The sequence below is a fragment of the Brassica napus genome, chromosome C3 (assembly GCF_020379485.1).
Source record: "Brassica napus cultivar Da-Ae chromosome C3, Da-Ae, whole genome shotgun sequence".
NCBI classification, from domain to species: domain Eukaryota; kingdom Viridiplantae; phylum Streptophyta; class Magnoliopsida; order Brassicales; family Brassicaceae; genus Brassica; species Brassica napus.
Window position 1 is genome coordinate 67,450,823 of NC_063446.1, and position 18,087 is coordinate 67,468,909.

At 36.3% G+C, this 18,087-nt stretch overlaps 2 protein-coding genes and 1 pseudogene across 2 annotated transcripts; 1 reads left to right on the forward strand and 2 right to left on the reverse strand.

Annotated features, from left to right (window-relative positions):
* The first annotated feature begins 477 nt into the window (after positions 1–477).
* On the forward strand, positions 478–2,437 carry LOC106421717 (annotated as a pseudogene).
* Positions 2,438–5,179: 2,742 nt separating this feature from the next.
* Positions 5,180–6,454, reverse strand: LOC125583289. The gene is made up of 3 exons (XM_048749930.1): positions 6,245–6,454; positions 5,353–6,187; positions 5,180–5,268 (listed from the first exon to the last, which is right to left on the reverse strand). Exons 1-3 carry the CDS (start codon positions 6,452–6,454, stop codon positions 5,180–5,182), a joined length of 1,134 nt encoding a protein of 377 aa, XP_048605887.1.
* A 2,606-nt stretch (positions 6,455–9,060) lies between these two features.
* On the reverse strand, positions 9,061–12,641 carry LOC125583290. The gene is made up of 3 exons (XM_048749931.1): positions 12,144–12,641; positions 10,347–11,988; positions 9,061–10,289 (listed from the first exon to the last, which is right to left on the reverse strand). The coding sequence occupies exons 1-3, from the start codon at positions 12,639–12,641 to the stop codon at positions 9,061–9,063; spliced, it is 3,369 nt and encodes a 1,122-aa protein (XP_048605888.1).
* Between the last annotated feature and the right edge of the window lie 5,446 nt (positions 12,642–18,087).

Sequence of the window (18,087 nt, forward strand, 5' to 3'; positions counted from 1 at the left end):
TATTTTAAAACTTGAATTATTAAATTCAAGAACTTAGAGGAACAATATTTTCAGTATAATATAAAACTATAATTGGTAAGTTCACATAAATTTTAAAATTAATAAAAATAATACGAATTAATTTTTCTAAAATAATTAAAATGAGAAGATTGAAAAATATGTCCATAAAAGGGAGCAAAATCTGGTATCTGAAGAAACAAATTTAGAGAATAAAATGAAGAGAGCAGGCATGTTTTAATTCTTAAATTCAGAATAAGAAGAAGAAGAAGGAGAAGAAGAAACAAATCACATTATAATTTATAATTTTAAATACTTCTAAATCCACTATTTTTAATTTCATTTACTTTTTCATTTTTGTTATCAATCTTATAAGACAACAAAGCTTCATCCCTATAAAGTATATATATGTAACCACAAAGTCTACACATGCATCTTCTTTCAAGCTATAAAAAAAAATAGTTCATTTGAAAGATAGATATGATTCGATTTAAAGATATAGTTTTTTCAAGCAAAGAGAATAGTCAGTGAGAAAATATCGCGTTTGAGGTATATAATTAACTTACGTAAGGGTCACTTCGCAGTATACGTTGGAGAAGAAGAAGAAAAGACGAAAAGATTTGTGGTTCCAATCTCTTATTTGAAATATCCTTTGTTCCAAGCTCTCTTGCGTCAAGCCGAAAATGAATTTGGCACAGATCACTCGACGAAATATCTTACGATCCCTTGTGCTGAAGATGTCTTTATTGACGTCACTTCTCGTCTAAAACCGAATTTAAGTACTAGTATTTATTTGGTTTGATCATCATTTTGGTATATATATATAGTATATATATTTATTAATTATTATTGTTAGCGTGAGCGACAGTAAATCGAAACCTAAATGTATAAAATAAATAAGTGAGAAATTGGCTGGAAATATGTAATGTTCTTATAAATATTAAAAATATTTAGCTCCTCTTTAAGTTGTTTCCAGATCAAAAATTAATTACTTCCATAAATATAACTTGTAGAAAAGGCCAGCTGAGGTCTCATGGAGTTAAGAAAATACAAGATTTTTGAGGAAGTGTTTTTTTTTTACAAATAGAATGGTTAAAATAACTCACAAGATCTTTCAAGATCCAAAATTGAAAGAGACTCACTTATACACAATATCTCAATCTCGAGTAATTTTCTCTCGACTTCCTTAGATACAATTAAAGAAAATACACAAAATATGTGTATAAGAATATGGGGGTGATTGGTGTTGGCTGTGAGTGCTCTACATAGCCATAATTCTCTATAGAGCAATAAAATCAAAGCAATCAAGCTTTATTAATAAAAACTAAAGTTAGAGCCCAAAATCTTTAAAATGAAATATAATGCCTCTAGAAATCAATTTTTCTACAGCTTTAGGTTTAGTGTTTTTAAAACTTTGAAATAAAATTTAAAACTAAAGCCACAAAATCTACGGCTTAAATCTTAAAGCAAAAAATCCAAAGCTACAGTCTCTACCAATCAACCCCATAATGAATATTGTGATGATCAGTGAACTCCATATCATGAACCACTTAGAACCGAAGCTAGAGAAGTGAAGTAATCTTCAGTGCAAGGAATGGTTAAACCTCCCATCGGATGGTCAAACCCGAACTCTTCTTCTGCGAGGTTCAACAAACCTTGGAACAATGGATGGTTTAAATATGATATAATAGGTATCACGAATCTCTTCCTTTGGTAAGTCTCCCCCACGTAGACGGCCACATGACCCTTTAGGACATTATTAGGGCCACATTATCGGTGGTGGGGGAGGGTCCTTACCCGTGGACCCCACCACCTTTTTTCAATTACTGTGTCATAATGTTTCAAAATAAGAAACGTTTACACTGCGTCCTTAGCACTGTTTGCGGGCTCCACGACACGTGGCAGCCCGCGATTGGTTTAATTTTTTTTTTCTTTTTTTTTAAAACCAGAAAAAAAAAAAATTAAGGACCAAAAAACGTTTTTACCGATAATGTTGCCCTTAGTACCCGACATGGCCAAGAGGCTTGCGATTTTTGCTGATAAGCTTCTTTGAAGCTTTTGCTTGGCATGAGATAGTCCAATCAATTGAATACCCATCTTTGAGGATTAATGCAAGTAACTAAAAGGGGGATACTGAAAGAAAAAATATTGAATGATGAAAAGTTGAATTCTTGGGATTCTATTGAAATGTATTAGGTTTTATAAGCAAGCTTCTCTAAATGTGTAAAGTATATATAGCGAACTAAAAGGATTTGTAACTGCAAGCCACTGGAGAGTAATAGTCTGAGGAACATATCAGGTGGAGCTAATGGATGAAGTTCACATGCTTGTGCCTTGTCTTTTTAGAAACCATTTTGTTTTCTTTCTTTTTGGTGAAACATGTTTTGTATAAGACCCTACCATTCGCCGAAGATGAATTTTAACAACCTACCATCTCTTATATGAACTGAACCAAAATAACAATGGAGAAACATGTTACAATCAACTTGTATGAATTTTTTTATATAAAAAATGTGCTCCAACATTCCATAGATATATATAAAATGTGTTCGTAAATTGGATATACACAATGCTTTGCTAGATACTAATCCTGAGTGAGTTGACGTACCACATTAAGCAAACTGTTTCAAATTAGAACTTGTTTGGTTTGTAAGGTGAACCATTTGGCTACTTGTCAACGACAAATTTTTGGCATTTTTTTCTTTCTGAGGATCAAATGTTTCCCATCTATAGTATAAGAAACCATGAACAACATGTATATAAATGATATTTAATGTAATGGTCTAAATCATGATAATTTGGTCCAGTTCAATCTTAGCTTGAAGGTACTTTAGTCCGGTTTAAAATATTGCTCACTAACTAATTTAAGAACTTGTATGAGATTAGTGCAAATTATAATTCCTAAGAACAGAAAGAAAATGGAAAAACAAAAAAAACCATGAAAGAAAAAACACATTTTCTAACACTTCTATATAATTTTATACTGGTATATTTGAGTTGGTATTTTCAGCCGTGGGAAAAAAAAGTAAAATTATTTGGGAACACATTCATCTGCATTTGTTGCAACCACTGTAGATAATGGATGCATATATACAGATGAACTGAACGTACCCATAAAAAGCAACAACGAAAAAAGACTAAATGAACAAAATCCAAAAGTGTCTGAGACAAGTGCAACTAGGCCTGGGCATAAAATCCGGAACCCGAAATCCGAACCGAACCCGAACCGAAAAACCTGACCCGTTATCCGATTCGAAACGTAAAAATACTCGAACGAATTTTGTAGGGTACGGTACAAAAAATATCCGAACCCGAAGTGTTATTAACCGAACCCGAACGGATAACCCGAAAAATCCGAAATTAATAGTCAATATAAATATTTTGAAATATATATAAGTATTCCAATTATTAAATTTAATATTTGTGGTAATATTATATATAATAATAAATATTAAAATTCTAATAAATGCTTTAAGTACACAATTAGTTATAAATAAGTATTTTATAATTTGCTCATTGAAATAAAAAGTCTACTCTCTATAAGGCAATACATATTGTTTACAAATGATGTTTGTTTTCATGCTTGATTTTACATTTTATTGCTTTTTTTATCAATTTTATATGTGATAAATTAATTTTTATTTAGTTTAGATGTTTTTCTTTATGTTTTACTTCAAAAATTTTGTTTTTTACTTTGGTTATATCCGAACCGAACCTATATAACCCGAATCCGTACGATATATAATTACTTTATGGGTTTTATGATGCAATACAATTTTGAACCGCATCCGAAGTGTTATTATCCGAACCCGACCCGTACTAATAAAATTTTAGTATGAGACCTATAAACGTAAACCCAAAAATTCGAAAACCCGAAAAACCCGACTCGAATGTCAACGGATACCCGAACGCCCAGGCCTAAGTGCAACTAATGGTTCTTTGTTTAGTTGTTTATCATTAATAGCATAAAGACTGTCCCTATATATGTACCACCTCATACTGCAGTAAATTAAATAAATTGATTTCTTTCAAATATACTTTAAGACTAAACTTTTCATATTGTATCTATTAAATTTAACTATTCAAACGAGCAAATTCACATGGATGTGACTTATTAGCAAGCATCTCCATCTTAACAAATCTGCATGAAAGCTTTCGATAGTTCTATCATTTTCAAATATAAAAAAAAAAACTTCATACAGCCACCGGACTTGGTTTGAAGAGTGGTATCAACAAAGGTTGGTTCCGGGCCTTTGAGGAGACAAAGACCTCATATATATAATGAAAGTTCAGAGACACCCAAATTATAACTCACACATAAGAGATTTCAAGAACACTTTCTTGTAAATTAGAAACCTTTTAAAAAATCCCCTAGATCTGTTTAATCTGATTTATGCTCAGTCACACACGACTAGCAACATACCAGTTTCTAATCTCTAAATCACAGAGACCCAAGCTAAACACTTGTTACTTGATCTCTGTAGCCGATAAGAACAAACCTCTTGTTCTAGCTTTTTCTCTCTTAATGCTTAACCTAAAACTCTCTTAGATTATCTCATTAAGTAGACACGAAAAAGACAATATTCTATTTCCTAAAATCTTGCAAACTAGAAGATCTTCTTTGCTTCACGTCCAAGCAATATCTTCTATTTCCATAAGTTTGTGACACGTCACCACTCGTAACAAACTCGCCATACTGTGTTACACAATCACCGCACTGTGTAACACACTCTTAGCTCAGCTCGAACACGCGCACAATCTTGAGCTTACATTCTCCCCCTTTTTATCTGAATGTGACACTCTACTCAACTTAGAACCAGCTGTCCTAACATCAACTAGATATCGCTGTCGCCAATAGCACAGGATCAGAGCCTGTCGTACGCACAGAACAATGTCTTGCTAATGTAGTGTTGTTCTTAGTGAGTCAATTCAAGCTCTTCTAGCCACCATCTCATGATCGCAGCTCCCCCTGCATTATTGAATTACTGTCTCTCATTCCCCCCCTGTATTGAACAAATTTGAAATTCGAGAAACCAGAAACACAACATATTGATAAGCTTAAGAGTGTCAGATTACACAGCCATATTAATTCAAAAGAACATATGAAGCAACATCCAAGCAACATCGTAAACACTACAGACTTTCATTCGCTCAGAAACTCTCACTACAGAGTTCCATTCGCTCAGAAGCTCTCACTCTGATCACTGTCCTGCTCCATTACAACCTCCTCATCCTGTGAAGGCTGTTGTGTGTACTGCGGGTATTCTCCCCCTGAGTAGATGCACATTAAGATAAAACAAACAAGATTAGAGACGCATAAAATTCAAGAAATGAATACAAGTATGACACCCTTACTCCTCAAGCGAATCCGAATGTTTTTCAGATCAGCTATGGTTCGCTCAATGTCAGCCAAAAGATCCACAGACCGAGCATCAGCACCCTGTCCTCGACCTGCCTTGATGTCTTTGATAACGAGCTTCAGATATCCTGTGTACTCATCATCTTCTTCAAAAGACAACACAGTTCGTTGATAGTCAATGACTTGCTGAATCAGCGTAGGGAAGATGATCCTTCGAGACTTGTCAATGTTAACGTTAGCTGAAAAACTGATGATCTGATCATAAACGGACTGACCAAAATCAAAACTCCTGTGATGATGAAGCATGTAGAGGAACTTGAGTCGCTCCTGATTCATTGAAGTGTACTTAGTCGTAGGTATCCAGTTGGAGCACACGAGCTTGTAGAGCACCTGATTTGTCCGAGTTAGGTATTTGGAGCTCATGTCTTCCCAACGTTGCACTCGATTATCGGTCAAAAACGAGCACACAATGTCGATGTCAGCAGTCATGTAGTCAGGGTCCTCTTCAAATCCCGGAATCAGATACAGAGCATTGATCAGTGTAGGTGAGAAATCTACCATAGATCCACGAAGAAATACAGCAACGCCATCCTCTCTATTCTCAGCAGCCCCCAGATTCGCAATGAACTCTTTCACGACATTTGGGTGAAATAAATCGCAGTCAATTAGAGTATAGATCAGTCCGGACCTAACTACCACTCTTTTCACATCAGACAAGTTCTCATCATTCACATCTAACCTTTGTTGAATCACGAAGCCCCGGGGAGCCAACTTTTCATACCTTTCAGCTGCATTGCTTGTGACAAACCGACTCGAGACCGGTGTGATGTGCTAGAGAAGCAAATCGGGATTCTCCTGATTTCGTGCCTGGAAAGAGGCACGACTTGCTTGATAGCGTGGCTCCTTTGGTTGGAAAGCTTCAACCTCGTCATCATGGGAAGAGGTAACTGCAGCAGGTGGTGACGGTGGTGACGGAGTTGTTTCTCGGCGCTGCTTGCGGACTCGTTTTTGGGAAGATTCAGAGGGCCCAGCGGCGGAGGAAACCGGCGCAGATGTTACTTTCACAGACAATCGAGAGCTTCTGCGGGAAGGTTGCATGTTTCGACTTTGGAGAGAAGAAGAGATGTGGCGGAAGCTGTTTTTGGGAGTGACACACGGAAAACCCTAATTCCATTTATTGAACTCAATTTAAAGCATTAGTCCCAAATTAAGTTCCATTTATTGAATTAAATAATCATAAATAAAACCCTGTGTGTAAAGCAATAAAACTGATGCATTATACACACATGTAACCAGGAGCACAGACTTCACTTACAGTCGTATAAGAGCAGAGGAGTCATGTGAATTGTGATATGAGCCAGTCCCGTAACATAACCAGCATATACACATAGGCATCTACGAACATGATGCCTGCATCTCGGGGGTAAAGTCACTGAAGAACGATTTAGCCACACATCTAGCTACCAAAACTTTTATAAATGAAATCAATGAGTCAACCCAAGTCTGTAGCTATTTCTCAGCCGAGTAGCTATCGCAAACGAGATTTTACTGTGTTCATTCAGTTAACCCCAACTCTGTTTTCACACTCTTCTGTACAGTCTGGAAACACATGTTAGGTATCTTGTGCGTCTGTCTCTCCATCTTCACAAACAACCACGTATCATCAGTTCACAAGCAATGAATACACAACTCCATTGTTAGGAAAGAGATGGAATCCAGAGACAAAGTGGAGTGACACCCTGCTCCGAAACATTTATCCTAAGAGATTGGTAACATGCCTGCCTAGTCAAGACAGTGATCGAGATTAGAGGCAAAGTGGGGTAACACCCAGCTCCATCATGAGTATCTATCATTCCAGGCCTTGTTCACGATTGATTTCTTTGTTGAGTAACACATCTCTTTCATGAGGCTGCACACGAGTCTTATTTCTTGACCTTTTCGTGTGACACACGTTTATCCTTATGTAACACTCACCCTCTTATGTGTTTCCTTATTCAATCTAGGCAGTGATCAATACCTCAAACGTGAAATGGGGTAACATCTCAGTTCAAGGTGAGTGCCCTTCACCAGTGAATCAGAAGAGAGAGTTAACCAGAGTCAGATAAACAAACTTACACAGCGGAACTTGTTGACTCAAGGTGTTACTGGGGGAGTAGCATCGACGTACGGAGTCCATCGACTCTTCTTTTTACAGTGACTCTTCCCCCTTCTCCAGGTCTTAATCAGAGTTCCATGATTCCCAACGCCTTTCTAAGACCCAGAAAGGTGTTGTGATCCAATGGTTTGGTAAAGAGATCTGCAAGTTGTTTCTCAGTTGGGACATGCTCTAATATCACAATCCTCATTTCCACTAACTCTCGCACAAAGTGATGTCTGATATCCACGTGCTTAGTATGTGAATGCTGAACTGGATTTTTAGACAGATTTATAGCACTCATGTTATCACAATGAACAAGCATAGGAGCAGAGGTGATACCGTAATCGACAAGCATTTGTCGCATCCAAAGGAGCTGCGTGCAACAACTTCCTAGTGCAATGTATTCAGCTTCTGCTGTGGATAGAGAGACACAGTTTTGTTTCTTGCTATGCCATGAGACCATGTTGTTTCCCAAGAAAAAGCAACCACCCGATGTGCTGTGTCTGTCATCTAAGCAACCTGCCCAATCAGCATCACAAAAACCTGCAAGATTCACATTAGTCTCAAATGTATAATGAAGACCAAAGTCAAGGGTGCCTTTCACGTATTTGATAATACGCTTTACTGCATTCATGTGAGACTCTTTTGGTTTAGCTTGATAGCGAGCACAAATCCCCACACTGAGGCATAGATCAGAACGACTCGCCGTGAGGTAAAGAAGGCTTCCAATCATGGCTCGGTAGACTTTCTCATCAACTGGTTTCCCATCGCTATCTCTGAAAAGTTTGGTTGTTGTGCTCATAGGAGTTTTTGCAGTCTTACTTGTCTGCATTCCAAATCGCTTGATGAGATTTTTGGCATAGGTACTCTGTGACACTGTGATTCCAACGGTTAGTTGTTTGACCTGAAGTCCAAGGAAATAGCTCAGTTCACCAACCATACTCATTTCAAATTCCTTTGTCATAGTCTTCACGAAGTCATCAACCATTTGCTTAGACGTTCCTCCGAAGATGATATCATCCACGTAAACTTGAATGATCAGCATGTCATCTCCATCTTCTCCGACGAACAGTGTCTTATCCACACCACCTCTTTGAAAACCAGCTTGTAACAGGAACTCCGTCAGACGGTCATACCAAGCTCGTGGAGCTTGTTTCAACCCATAGAGAGCTTTCTTGAGTTTGTAAACGTGATCCGGAAAATGTGGATCCTCAAACCCTTTTGGTTGTGTTACGTAGACTTCTTCTTGTAATACACCGTTTAGGAAGGCACTCTTGACATCCATCTGATAGAGTTTGATTCTCAGATTGCACGCCATTCCAAACAGTAGTCGTATTGATTCAAGTCGTGCAACTGGAGCAAAGGTTTCATCAAAGTCTACTCCTTCGATCTGAGAGTATCCCTGTCCAACTAACCGTGATTTGTTTCGAATTATATTCCCTTCCTCATCAGTCTTGTTCTTGTGAATCCACTTGGTTCCAATGATGTTTACATTCTTTGGTCTTGGTACCAGTTCCCACACTTGAAGTCGTTCAAACTGTTCAAGCTCCAGGTGCATCGATTCGGTTCAGAATTCATCATCCAATGCCTCCTGAATGTTCTTAGGCTCAATACGTGACACAAAGCATTCCACTTCATTCATCTTCACCACGAAACACACCAACTTTAACATCTCTTTGAAGTCGATTTGTTTCTTTCTTGTAACTCTTTCATCAAACAGTCCGCCAATCACGTCTGAAGAGGAGTGGTTTTTGTGTACTTTTCCTTGATCAAGATCGACCTTGGTCATCTCAGGTTCATCGTCTTCTTCAGACTCCTCTTTCACTTCATTCTCAGCTTCATTCTCAGCTTGTCTTGAGGAACTTGGCGTGACACCGTCTATTGTCTGTGTTACACGAGCCTCATAGAATCCAATGCTATCGTCAAAGACTACGTTAACATTGTCGCCTACAAACTTTGTACGCTGATTAAACACACGGTAGGCTGAACTGTTCACTGAGTATCCCAGAAACATCCCTACGTCACTTCTTGCTTCAAACTTTCCCAGATGTTCTTTGTCATTCAGAATGTAGCACAAGCATCCAAACACATGCATGTGACTCAGGTTCGGTGTTTTACCTTTGAGAATTTCATAGGGAGCAGTCTTGGTCTTTGGCTTGACATAGACCCGATTTATCACATAGCACGCAGTGTTGATTGCTTCCGCCCAGAACCCAGATGGAACACTGTTTCCACACAGCATTGCTCTAGCCATTTCTTGCAAAGTTCTATTCTTTCTTTCCACAACCCCATTTTGTTGAGGAGTTCTTGGAGCGACATACTGATGACGGATACATTGACTGTGACAGAACTTGTCAAACTGCTCATTCTGAAACTCACCGCCATGATCGCTCTTGATCTGAATGATTCCTCCTTTATCCTGTTTGAGCTGAAGAGCAAGGATTCTGAAACTCTCAAGGGCATCAGACTTGTTGCGTAAGAAGTCCACCCATGTATACCTGGAAAAATCATCGACCAATACAAAAATGTATCGTTTACCCGCAATGCTTTCAGGAGTTATAGGACCCATGAGATCCATATGAACCAGTTCCAATATCCGTGTAGATCTGATCTCTGAAATTTGTTTGTGTTGTACCTTGACTTGCTTTCCTTGACAGCATGCTCCACATACTGTCTCTGTTTGTTTCTCCAAATCAGGGACACCTCTTACTACTTCAGCATTTACGAGTCTGAAGAGTCCATTTGTGTTCATGTGACCCAGTTTCTTGTGCCAGAGATCAAGTTTGGATTCAGCAGCTGCAAAACACACATTAGAAGGTCTTCAAAGATAGCAGTTGTTTCCAGAACGAATACCCCTTAGCACGACATTGTTTCTTGCGTCAACGGCACGACATTCCTTGCTGTTGAAGATAACCTCTAATCCCTCATCACAAAGTTGACTCACACTGATCAGATTTGCCTTAAGACCCTCAACAAAGTAAACATTTGAGAGTTTAGGCACATCAGGTCTGGAGGTTATTCCAATTGCACGGATTTTGCCTTGTCCACCATCTCCAAAAGTAACTTTTCCACCTCTGATGAGTTCGAGTTTCTCAAGGTAGTCTTCATTTCCAGTCATATGCTTTGAGCAACCACTATCAAAATACCATGGAAGTTGCGCTTGTGATGCTTCTTCAGCAGAGGTATAAGCAACATTATTCACGATCTCTGTGTCTACTTGCACTCGTACCAGGTTGCAAACTAGATCATGTTCAGCTTCAGAGTGTGACTTAACAGAACTGATGTTTATCTTAGAATGAGTATTCTCTTTGAAGTTCGGATACAAATCACGTTTGGCTATCCATACACAACCGTAAGCAGTTGGTTCGGTGAAGCACAGGTTCAACCTCCATGCTCTCTCATACTGATGTCTTCGAAAATAACAGAACCTAACATTGTGTCCTCGTTTTCCACAGAAGTGACAACCGTTTCCACGTCTTCTTTGTTTGGGAAGAACATCCTTGTTTCTTTCAACATGAGCTCGTTTCTCTTCAGGTTTCTTTTCTTCCTTAGGAGCTTCCTTCACAAATTTTGTTTCTGTAGATGTGGAGGTGGATCCCTTGTATCCCAAGCCAATGCTGAGACTTGGACACTGTCCCAATGTCAGTATGTGATCAAGAGATGCAGTACCAGCTGGCAACATTCGAACCTTCTTGTGATTTTTAGTAAGTTGACTCTCGAGTAGTCTGCTTCGATCGATCTCCATAGCCAAGAGGTCACTTAGCCTTTGCACGTGAGCTTCAGCTTCCTTACGAACTCGTTCCTGCTCTGTCATAGCTCTCTTGAGTGCAAGTATTTCTTGATCTGATTCTATGTTAATCGAGTACTCCTTCGTCTTGATAGAAGGCTGATCAAGTTCCAGTATGTTAACCTGAGCTTTCAGCATTGCAGTCTCTTTGAGCAATGCAAGGTTTTCATGGCTGAGATCAGAGAACTTATTGAAGAGGGACTTGTACTCAGCTTCAAGATCTTGCTCAAGATCACCGTCATCCTCGCTGTCAACATCAGTATCTTTTCCACTTTCTTGACCAATCAACGCCATGAAGTTTAGATGCAGCTCACCTTCATCATTCTCGCCTTCAGATTCAGTGTCACTGAAACACATGAAAGACTTCTCTTTCTTGAGAATGCTAGGACACTCACTGCGTGTATGCCCAATTCCTTTACACTCAATACATTTTTGCTCTTTTCTCTTAGCAAGGGGACACTCGCTCCTGAAGTGCCCGTAACCTTCACACTCATGACACTTCTTTGTGTTCTTGCTAGAATCATGCTTTGAGTGTTGAGAGCTACTCCTTTCATAATCATCCTTTTGGTAGCGTCCATTGAATCTACCACCACCTTTCTCCATACGCTTGACAAACTTGTTGAAGCTTCGTGCCATTAGACTCAGGTTTTCTTCAATCTTAGTAACTCGACCATCATCATTAGACTCGGCTGTGAAAGCAATGCTCTTCTGATTAGTAGATTGTCAGTCATTTTTCTCAAGATCATGCACTTTCAAAATGCCAGAGAGTTGATCAAACTTCATCTCATCTGTGTCTACAGCCAGTGTAAGTACAGCTTTATAAGCTTCAAACCGTGGAGGTAAGCACCTTAGCAGTTCTTTACCAGATCCTTTTCTTCATACTTCTTTCCAAGGACAGACGCTTCACTTGCCAGTTCACTGATCTTGCATATGAATCCATCAATTGGCTCATCGTCACTCATTCTCAGGTTTTCAAACTTGGAGGCAAGATGATCAAGACGAGTTCTTCTCACACTAATGTTTCCCTCAAAGTGATTAATGAGTGTATCCCATGCTTGCTTGGCAGATTCACATCCTTGTATGATCTTGAATTGCTCAACGTCCACTGATGAGAATATGACAGTCAAGGCTTTGGAATTGAATTTTGATGCTTTCTTCTCACCATCAGTCCACTGATCTTTAGGTTTTGGACCGACAGTCTTATCTTCCATGATGACAGTAGGCGCACTCCAACCATCTTCTACAGACGTCCAAGCATCTTCATCAACTCCTCTGATGATGTGTTGCATCCTCACCTTCCAGTGACCGAAGTTGGTACTGTCAAGCATAATAAGCTTGTGAGTGTGTAGGAGTTCTTTCATGGTGTCCATGAAATCCGCAGGATCTCAACCTGTAAGTAGTACTTGATACCACAGCGGCTTCCTGCTCTGATACCAAATGAAAGTTCAGAGACACCCAAATTATAACTCACACACAAGAGATTTCAAGAACACTTTCTTGTAAATTAGAAACCTTTTAAACAATCCCCTAGATCTGTTTAATCTGATTTATGCTCAGTCACACACGACTAGCAACAGACCAGTTTCTAATCTCTAAATCACAGAGACCCAAGCTAAACACTTGTTACTTGATCTCTGTAGCCGACAAGAACAAACCTCTTGTTCTAGCTTTTTCTCTCTTAATGCTTAACCTAAAACTCTCTTAGATTATCTCATTAAGTAGACACGAAAAAGACAATATTCTATTTCCTAAAATCTTGCAAACTAGAAGATCTTCTTTGCTTCACGTCCAAGCAACATCTTCTATTTCCATAAGTTTGTGACACGTCACCACTCGTAACAAACTCGCCATACTGTGTTACACAATCACCGCACTGTGTAACACACTCTTAGCTCAGCTCGAACACGCGCACAATCTTGAGCTTACATATAACTCCTCCTAGTTAACAAAAAAAAACTTCATACAGAATAGTAGACTGAAATAGAAAAACCAAAGTGTCCAAAAATTATTGATGTTATGTCCTCGTGACCTACCGCATTGGACATAATTGAATTCAAAAAGGCGAATCAAATTATTTATTCATTCGGTGGATTTGGATATGTTAGTGTTTGGCAGCTACTACATGCAACACGAAGGCTTCATCATCAACTCACTGACTCTATATGTTTGACCCAAAGAAAAAGCTAGATGTTATTGGAAGATCTTGTGACGGTCCATTCGTGGATGTCCATGTTCCTGCGATATCGATTTGGTGGCTTTATACCTTTTTTTCGTGGCTTTATACCTATGTATCTATTATTTCGGATAATGGATTTTCATATGAAATAAATAGAGAGAGAGCATGAGATACCCACCAAATTATAGAGGAAGCGTTTGATATATGGCAATTTTCAAATACAAATCAACAGACTGAGACTTTCTATTGTGCTAGAAGGAAATGTAACTTTCATAACGCAAATGCCAAGCATGTAATTTCATTTTCGAGAAGGGTAGAGTGTGTCAAACATATCTGATTTCTGCGAACTTCCAGGGTGTAACCCGAAAAAGTCGAGTTCGAAATGACCAAAATCCATATCTTCATTTGAACAAATAAGATGAAAATTACATCAAATTTAAGTGGATACTAAGTGGTTGTTCGGAAATTCGCTGGTATAAATATTGTATGAAAATATAATATATATATATAATACGGTAAATTTTGCATAATAATTAAAATATTAAAAAGATAATTTTAACTCTAAATAGTTTGAAAATATAAAATCTTAGTTCTATATTTTTTTAAATGTGAGATTTAGTGATAAGTTAATAATATTAATCTAAATCACTAAAAATATTTTTTTACATGATTTTAATTAAATGATTGACGAATTCATGATGAATTAACTAAAAAAAATATTTTAACCATTTTATCGCATTATCTTATCAATCACCTCATTTAACTTTGATGCAAAGGTAGTTCTCGGTCGCAAAATTTTCATAAGTTTGATGCAAAATAACTTATGGGTATTCAATAATAACAATGACAGTGAAATTACATATGCAATTATCTCATTAACTTCTGCAACACATATTATACATTTTTTCGTAATTGTCTCCTTTGACCTCTTCTTCTTTCTCTCACTATAATTTTTTTTTATTACATCAAATATGCATTGCTATGTTTTCTTAATTTTATTACATATTTGTTTACCAAATATCTCTATCTCTCTCTAAACATTATCATATATCATATAATCAATCAACCCAAAACCGATCTTAGAATCCCTCTTAAATCATTATCTTATCAACTATATAATGGTCTCTTTGACTTAGATACAAAACATTTTATAATTACAAAGTTTTCACATATTCCGTTGAATATAATCCATAAAAAATTCAAAGCTTGTATATTGAACGAATAAGATATATATATATATATATATATTCTTTGGTCTACATTGCAATAATCACACATTTATATTGATATGTAACTATCACATTACTTTTAATTCTTTTTAAATTAAATACAAAATATTTTATATTGCAAATTTTCCATACCTTATCCAAAAGTAACATCATCTTCTTCCTCAAAAATCATCTTAGAAACCGTAACAACCAAAGCACGGACGAGTTTTAAAATTATACGCAGTCCACATCCATAACTCAGCCTCCCGCATAATTCAACCGAAGTGGCCTATCTCGCCACGTCCACCACCCGAGTCATGTTTAACCAGCCGCTTAATCGGCAACCTGGCCAGTTTTTTTTAACAAGGAATTTTAATTATGTTTCATCTTATTTTATTCTTTCATTGTTTTCTTTTTCATTCAAACAATGTCATTCAGATGTAAAATGACTTTTTACTGAATAAATGTTATCTTCATTTTACAAGGAAAACACTCAGATCATTTTCCCAAGAGAATAAATCAATCACAATATCAATATTTTCATCCAAAAGTAACTAAAGGGGTGTATCGAACTTGAACTTTTAGGAGATTTTGGATTTTTATTAAAATCATCTGTTATTCAATTATGGATTTATAAATACCTTTTCAAATCATGTGTTATTGAACATGAGATTTGTGTAAAATTATTAAAATCATTTGAACTCTGTCGTTATTGAATCAACAATTTACAAAAACCTATATCAAATCCAGTGTTATTGAACTAAAAACAGTTTTTTGAGAAAGGAGTTATGAAAAGGATTTTGGAAGAGTTGACATCATTTGGTAGTTAAAAATAGCGATGGAGAAATCCCACCTCTAGGGTAGTTATTCAGAGACAGTTTAGATTTAAAAAAAAAAAAATTCTCTTTAGAAACAGCACAAATATTTTGATTACTTCTCCCATCGAGAAGACATTGATGAAATATATGAGTTTGTCTTTACTTCTTACAAAATCCTTGATTTCTTATCCCCCATATTCTCAAGCTCTTTAATTGTTGAGACCCTCTGTTTCGTCTACGACTACTACGTGTTGTTCCCATTGGGAGATTTTCTCAGAAGACATCAATTCAGATCCTATTCTCGGTATGTTTCCATGATATTGTTTCTTTTCCTCACTGATTGGTTTATAATTCTCTCTAACTATGTGCTTGTTACCTTGATTATACCTTGTCTGATTCAGAGGCTGTGTTAGAATGATCAACGTTTTGTGAATAGTCTCTATCTTGAATGGTACCTTTAGGATGACTCATTGTTACACTGAGATTTTGTGTGTTCGAAGCAGGTGAAAACTGCGAGTCCGGCTATAAAGTTGATGGTAAAAAAGAGTTGATTGCGATATGATAATGAGGTACCAGGCATGTCAGAAATTTAATAGGATTGCAGTCAACAATAGATCTGTTTTTTTATTTCGACATGTTCACTTGAAATTTATTGAGGATTTTACAGTGTTTCTCTATGGTATTGTATTTACGTTACGATGTCAAATAATTTGAACTTTAGGAGATGACGATTTTAACTATAACTATGATCTTGTTCCGGCTGTCGAAAAGAAAAGTTAATAATCTCAAATCAGATAAACTATTATGAAATCTATAAAACAAAATTTCCAAATCATCAATAGGGTTTTCTTTTCTTTTAAAAATTTCACCAATATCATCTACATTTACTCAAAGTTCTCCAAAATCTCACCGGAACTAAAATCACTCCAAACATTCTCAAATTCCCAATTCAATACATCCCTCTAAATAAATTTGAATATTGTATATTCAATTAGAGTGCATCCAATTAACACACCTTTAATATATATATCACATTAGTTGAGTGTAAGATGTATTATTAGGTTGATGTTTATTAAGATATTTAAATCTATAATTAATTATATTACATAGAATGTCATTGCCCATAAATCACTGGCGCGGCCTAATACAACATATAACACAAAACGCCATGTATTCTAATAGTTTTAAACAGATAATTATTAAGATCTGACGCCCGCCCTTTGTTGGTGCTGGAAATCACTTTCACTGTTATCTCCTAATCTTCTTCAAACCTAAAATTGTTGAAAAATTGCCTAAAATACCATATTCCTAATATCACTTTTCATGTTTGCTTTAATCATTTTTACTTTCATTTTTAAGAGGTAAAAAACACTTATAACCCTATGATTAACTAATCTAGACTTATGGTTTAGATTTGAGGGGTAGGATAAAATTTTGGAATGTGAAGTTTAAGATTATAACAAGATGATACGGATTAATCATTTATTCTTGCGCCAAAGATCTTCCTATTTCCAAAAGAAAAATAACCGGTAGACAAGAAGAACATAAAAATTTGTTCGACTCACATACAACTAATCTACAAATTGACCTCACCGAAGTTTCATAATACTTTGATGAATATAACACAAAAAAATTGGTATGTTCACCTATTGTTTATAACAGACTACTTGTCATATATATATATATATATACTCAGAGTCATGCCTTCTGATGTCTGGTAAATAGATTAATAGTTGTGATCGATAGTTGGTATTAAAATTCAAAGATAGCCAAAGTTACTTTGTTAAAGCCGTCATATTTTTTCTATCATCAACTTAAACAGATTTATATTGACTCTGTAAACCACATTGGGAGTTCTGCATCCATCTGAACAACGAAAAACGGGTGTTTCCTGACACTTATAAAACTCATTATTCATGCCGGCGGATGAATGGTTAAGCAAATTATAGTTGTGGATATTTATAATTCTAAATATAGCTATATTTTAAAATTAATTTACCAAAATAACATAATACATTTCACGAACTTAAGATAATCTAACACATACAGGTAGTCCAATCAATGGAGAATATATTTAAAATAACATTACAAAAAGTGAAACTTGCAAATAGTTCAAATATTTTAGCAATTAATTACATGAATGAACTAACCGTAGGATATTAGATTTCATAATATTTAAACAGCCTAGTTGAACAATTTTTTTTTGTTAATATTATCTCTCGTGCAACATCTGTTTGCAAAAGTTTACAAAAAAAACATTTGTTTGCAAAAAAGAACTTTTTTTTAGAAATGTTTGCAAACAAAACCAATAGAATTATAGAAGGGCCTATTTGCCAAATAACCAGAAAAAAAAAAGAGTAATTAGATTTTTAGTAAGAGGTTAGAGAGAGATAGGAAGAGAAATAAGAAGAGAGAGGGTGTTTTTGGTTAGATAGTGGGTTTGTGTTTTTTTTATGGCTATAGGGTGAAATTTCCCATTATAGAAAGCTATATACAGGAGAATGAAATATTTTCTCCTTAAGCTATCTCATAAAAAAATATACAAATTACACATAAATATATTTTTTAAGTGATAAAACTATCCTAACCTTTTCACTTTCTTGAT

Coding starts and splice junctions, on each gene's coding strand:
- LOC125583289 (XM_048749930.1), bottom strand. CDS start 6,454: ATGCAACCTTCCCGCAGAAGCTCTCGATTGTCTGTGAAAGTAACATCT. Junction 6,188..6,244: donor CAAAGGAGCCACGCTATCAA/GCAAGTCGTGCC, acceptor TTGCTTCTCTAG/CACATCACACCGGTCTCGAG. Junction 5,269..5,352: donor CATTCGGATTCGCTTGAGGA/GTAAGGGTGTCA, acceptor GCATCTACTCAG/GGGGAGAATACCCGCAGTAC.
- LOC125583290 (XM_048749931.1), bottom strand. CDS start 12,641: ATGAAAGAACTCCTACACACTCACAAGCTTATTATGCTTGACAGTACC. Junction 11,989..12,143: donor AGTATGAAGAAAAGGATCTG/GTAAAGAACTGC, acceptor TCTACTAATCAG/AAGAGCATTGCTTTCACAGC. Junction 10,290..10,346: donor AAACAATGTCGTGCTAAGGG/GTATTCGTTCTG, acceptor TGTGTTTTGCAG/CTGCTGAATCCAAACTTGAT.